The 5,450-nt window shown below is 51.1% G+C and overlaps 1 protein-coding gene across 1 annotated transcript; it reads right to left on the reverse strand.

Moving 5' to 3' along the window:
- Positions 1-1,912: 1,912 nt before the first annotated feature.
- On the reverse strand, positions 1,913-4,419 carry NKX3-1 (NK3 homeobox 1). Its single transcript, XM_016141522.2, has 2 exons — positions 4,116-4,419; positions 1,913-3,148 (listed from the first exon to the last, which is right to left on the reverse strand). The coding sequence occupies exons 1-2, from the start codon at positions 4,417-4,419 to the stop codon at positions 2,730-2,732; spliced, it is 723 nt and encodes a 240-aa protein (XP_015997008.2). The 3' UTR covers positions 1,913-2,729.
- Between the last annotated feature and the right edge of the window lie 1,031 nt (positions 4,420-5,450).

The following is a 5,450-nucleotide window of genomic DNA, read 5'->3' on the forward strand; positions in this document are numbered from 1 at the left end:
CTGCTACTGGCCAAACTACTGCTTTTGATTATTATTTTTTTTCTTCATAGATTTGTCAGTCAGGTCGAGGGTGGGAGACCGTGGTCACCAGAAATACGTGAGCTCAACAGCACATGGCCATCAGAAAACAGAAAATCACACACAGATACGTCCAATAAAGACACGATCCTTTATTTTAAAAACACTCATGTTGCAAAAAAGTACATAGAAAAATAAAGTTTGGTTGGGGTACTTTATTAAATTTCAAGTTACAGGCCTCTTTGCTGTAGACAGGAGCAGAGTTTGTTATACACGTGGAAAACCCAAACTAATCTATTAAATAGGATAGAAGGAGGCCCAAGGCAAACCTTCCAGTTTGCCACCCTAGTTCTTCAAATGTTGTTTTACCAGTGGAGATATGGCTGAGTGACGAGTTCCAATGGGGGGGCGGGGGAGGGGGAGGGAAGCAAGATGAATTCACGAACCAAATAATTTTAAACAAAGGCTTTTTTTTTTTCTTTTGCAGCACAATGTATGTCACAGTCAAATGGGTACTGCTTGCAGAATTGCGGGTTCAGAGAATTAAATTCAGACAGCGGGGAGAGAGAGGGTACCGAGCAGAGCAGAGCGTGAGCACTTCACGCTTCCCTTACAAGACACGTGGGATAAAAGGAAGCAGTTTAGGCTACGCTGGCTTGTGTGTTCCCTCGTGCTATCAACAGCCTGTGGCATTTTACAGTATTTCAGCTTGGAGCCTGGATGATCGAAACTGGGGTGCGATGGCCCAACTTTCTATCAACTCTGGCAGCCTTGCCACCAGCAGTAAATTGGCCCTCTTAATAGGAGGAAATTGAAAGGTTTCTTACTAAACAGAATTAAGTGGTGGGATCAAGAGATTTCCAGGTCTCAGGGTGCCTCATTAGTAACTGGCTTTTTTTTTTTTGTTTTTCCGATGTCTCCCTCTACCAGGTCACCTGAGATAATGGGATGAAAACGGAAGGGTGGCCATGTTTCTCTCTTGCCCTCTTCTCGTTCTCTCTGAAGTCACGAAGTGACTCATTTTGGCGACCCATTTTTTTTTTTAATAGGCATTAAACGCAGTTCCCGAAGCATTTGGATAGGTTTTTTTTTTTTTTCTCTTTTCTTAAAGTGATGGAAGCCACAATAATGGAGCTTTGAAAACTGTTTCTTTCTCCTTAGCCTCTCCCTGCAAAGTGCTCTCAGCCCTGTCAGCTTGACCAAGTAACTGGGCTCACTGAGGACCAAGCTGCCTTTTTTTCCACGCCCCACCCACGAGCCCGCAAGTCACGTTAGATAACTCAGCAGTACCAAGCCCGCATTTCGCAGGGTTCTTCCTTGTGTGTGAAAGCTACACCTCTTACCTCCTCTGCCTGCAGAGATAGATCCCAAAGGGTTGTCAGACTTTGAACTGTAACAACGGCCACCAGAAAGTCCTATAAAAGTAGCAGTGACCTTCTAGAGCTGTCGAGTCTTTAAATAGGATTTGAGATTTAATGCTGTATATTTTTAAAGGAAAGAAATAAGAATTGTTAGATACCAAAAAAATGCATGTCTTTTAGCCAATTCAGAATCTCCCCCCCCCCCCGCCTTTTTTTTTTTTTTAACCCAGGAAAGATTAAGTTTGGGAGAAAAAAAAAAGAAAAGACAAGACCAGATCTCAGGCTAAATAAGGAAGGCATATGTTAGGTACAGCCAGCCAGACTGAAAGTCTGAACTGAAAAGATACCGTTCAGTGGGTGATTGCTGTGGAAAAGGAACGAAAAAGAAAAAGAGCGAAGGAAGGCATTTAGAATAAAGAATTATGTGATCGGTCATGACGTGCTGTGTGTGAAGTATAGCCTGAAAACTCCGGGAACCTTCTCATTCTACATGCTCAGGCCCAGGGCAAAAAGGACCAGAAGAGGCGTTTTTTTTTTCCTTTCGTTAATAAAATTACAGTGCTCCCTGCAGCGGTGGGAGACTTCTCCTTTGGCCAGTGTCTTGGACACATGGAGAGTCTTCTAGCCTGAGCCACTTCTTACAGTAGAGCTCTGTTTACACAGCTTGTCTTAAACCCACAGTGACTACTTCTTTTCCTACTTGGGCCACCCTGTAAATACTCAAATCAGCATACTCTCTAAAAAAAAAGAAATAATAAGATACTTATATTTCCATCTCTGCCTACCCATCTCCCTAGCCCAAGCCAAGCTGCCCGGAGCACGATGGGCTTCTTGGTGACATCCTCTAGGTCCCTCTCTCTTACAGGGACAGAGAGAAAATGTGGTCATGTTCCAAGGCCAAGGAAGATTCCGAACTTAAGTCTAATGCACGCTCATCTTGGTTGTCCTTTCTCCCTCAGGGCTGCTCTTTCAGTCAGTGCTCCGCTACACCGGCGGATGGAGTTGTAGGAACTGGATCCCCAGAAGTGATGCGGACGGCTCGCACAAGATCACACACAGTGCTGGATACAGCACTTAACTGTATCCGTCCCCACTCCAGGCAAGTCTCTAAAAGCACAAACGACCTACGTTATGTGTTGGGGATGCTATTTGGATATTAAACTAGGCACGGGCCCAGATCTTTCATTGGCCACCAGTGAAGAATCCGGGTGTTCCAGGTAAACCTTTCACAGTTTTGGTGGCACACCTCTTGCTCCCCAGTCCTCCCTGACCTTGGGCCCTTTTGCTTTCCAGAGAGACGGCCTGGGGAAGACAGTTTCTGATCGCACATAGTTGTTTCCTGAGCTGCTGTTACCAGAAAGCCGGGCTCCAGCCTCCCAAGCAGTACAGGTACGGATAGTGAGGATAGAGGCTGTACATGGAGAGGATGGAGCCTCGGGAGAAACCTTCATCTTTCAGGGCTGGTAAGGACGAGGGCTTCTCCAGGCCACCCAGGTCCGAGGTGAGTTGCTTTCGTTTGGTCTTATAGCGTCTGTTCTGGAACCATATTTTCACTTGGGTCTCGGTGAGCTTGAGATTCTTGGCCAGGTGAGCCCTTTCGGGGGCTGACAGGTATTTCTGGTGGCTGAACTTCCTCTCTAACTCAATGACCTGAGTGTGGGAGAAGGCAGCTCGGGAGCGCTTCTGCGGCTGCTTGGGGGTTTGGGGAACGCTGGACAAGGCACCCGAAGTGTTTTCACAGTCCAACAGATAAGTTCCCAAGTGCCTATCTGGGAAGGAGAGGAGAGAAGGCGGCAGGAGAAGGAAAAAGTTACATGTTAGCAGGGAAGAGAACAGAATTCAACCCACCCTTATTCCTTCAGTGAGTGAACAAACAGCCCACTGTCATCTTGGATACATTTCACTTTTTTCACAGGACTGAGGAGCTCTCCAGAGTGGGGAGTGCGTGAATACTGTATACCATGTATCGGTTGTCTAATAGCTATCAAGAACCTAGAGTAAGAGGCGGTTAGTGGTAGAGCTTCCTGCCACATCGTTCAGACTAAAATAGGGATTCTGGATACGTGTACGTAGACGGGAGAAGGGAGGCAGAGAAGACACTAAGGAATAGGATGCCTCGTGAAGGGCCAAGGCGTCCGGTGTTAACATCCGGGAGACAAGAGAGGGCTTGTGTGACAGGAGAGGCCGGGAGAGCTAAGGGCAAGCTCCCTCTCTGGCTTCCATGCCCCCTTTCCTCTAAAGGAGCCGTTAGGACGCCCCCTAAGAACTGAGGGAAAGAAAAGGCCGCTCTAAATATTCCAACAGTGCCTTGTTTCCTGAAGACCCGGGAGAAGCAAAGGGGGTGGACTAACTCTAATTTGTTCATGTTAATAAGTTGTTTGTTGTATGTTAGTTATTGTAACTGCCAAGAGGTAACGTGGGGCTGGCGCTGATCGAGCTTGCGCGCGGTACCTGGGCGCTGGGGTCGGGGTACCACTTGGGACTCGGGGATGTGGGGGGGCGGTGCGCGCGGCGTGCGTGCTTGCTTTTGAGCCGGGGGCGCCGGGAAGGCGAGTCAGGCGGATGTCCACACCCACCGCAGGAGGCGGCGAGGTCCCTGCGCCTGGAGCTGCGGGCTCCGCACCCCTGCGCCTCGGACGCCCGTGCGCGCGCGCGCGCAGCCCGCTGGCGCGTCCCGTCCGCTCTCTGCGGGTCCCCACCCGGCCTAGCCCCGCCGCCCCGGCCTTGCGGGTTTACCTGCGTCGGTCTCCCCCGGCGGCACGGCCTTCCCCGGCGCGGCGCGCGGCCGGGCGCTCGGCGCATCCTCCTGCGCCCCGGCGCCACCTCTTCCGCCCTCGGGCTCGGGCTCGGGCTTAGGGTGTCGCCTCGGGGCCGGCGGGCGAGTGGGCTGCGGCGCGAGCGGGGGCTGCAGGCTGCCCGCGTGGCTGCCGCGCCGCTCTACGCCGTCCCGCAGGATGTCCTGGATGAGGAAGGAGGTGAGTGGCTTGCCCTGAGTGGCCGCCCCCGCCTCGCGGGGCCCGGGCTCGGGAGCCCTGAGCATCCTGGTGCATCCGCTCCGGCGCCCTCGCTCAGGACGCGGGCGGCTGCGCCAGAGGCTGCCGCCCCACTTTCACTTTCCCGAGCCTGCCAGCGCTTATACCCCTGGGGGCGCGCGGACGCGCCGCCTTCCCATTGGCTGTGGGGAGCCGGGCCACACCGCCAATTGGACGCCCGGCGCTCCAGGTGAGGGGGGTCAGAAAAGGGGAGTACTTCGCACCGCCTGGGTTCCCTCTTCCCTAGAGGACTCTTTTCCAAATTCCTTCTTCTCCCTGGCTCGCCTCCCTACGCCGCTGGCCCGGGCTGGGAGCGAAAAACAAAGCGGATCTTCTGTGCCCCAACCCGCAGTGGAAAATTTAGATGCTTCAGAGGAATAATGATGCAGAAGAGAAACACCCCCATTTAGCTCTTATAGATGGTTAAAGCGCCTTTACTCACAAGGTGGGGGCAATTACCGGCCCCCCAGTTTACAGGAGAGAATTCTGGGTGCTCCGTGACAAGGAGAGCTTGGTAGCAAAGCTGGATCTACTGAAGTTCTCATAGAGGCATGAGAGCTACGTGTAGCACCTGACCCGGGCTGGATTCTGTACTGGATGTTGTCGGGGGTCACTGATAAAGCTGGAACAGGAAAGATGGATTAAAGTATTAAATCAGTGTTAACTTTACTAACGTTGGTAACTGTATTATGATTATATAAAAGAATATTCTTAGGAAGTAAACACTGCAGTAGGCAGGGGCAAAGCCCGCGATGTGTGTAACTTACCCTGAAACGGTTCAGAAACAATGGCTTGAATCGATGGATCCCATATGACAAAGTGAATGGGTTAAAATATTAGCAATTGGTTAATCTGGTATGCAGGTGTTCTTTTGAACTATTTTTACTTATGCACCTTTTCTGTACATCCTGATCTATTTGATTGCAAACTTTCCAAAAAGGATGGTTATGTCGTGTGTGTGTGTGTGTGTGTGTGTGTGTGTGTGTGTGTGTGTGGAGGCGAGGGAGGGAGGGAGTTCTCCTGGATGAGGCAACCACCC

The sequence above is a fragment of the Rousettus aegyptiacus genome, unplaced genomic scaffold (genome assembly GCF_014176215.1).
Source record: "Rousettus aegyptiacus isolate mRouAeg1 unplaced genomic scaffold, mRouAeg1.p scaffold_m13_p_16, whole genome shotgun sequence".
NCBI lineage: Eukaryota > Metazoa > Chordata > Mammalia > Chiroptera > Pteropodidae > Rousettus > Rousettus aegyptiacus.

What these genes read in the sequence shown, in the direction of transcription:
- NKX3-1 (XM_016141522.2), bottom strand. Translation starts at nt 4,419, where the DNA reads ATGCTCAGGGCTCCCGAGCCCGGGCCCCGCGAGGCGGGGGCGGCCACT. An exon ending in GCCGGGGGAGACCGACGCAG is followed by an intron (nt 3,149 to 4,115) that starts GTAAACCCGCAA and finishes TCTCCTTCCCAG; the next exon opens with ATAGGCACTTGGGAACTTAT.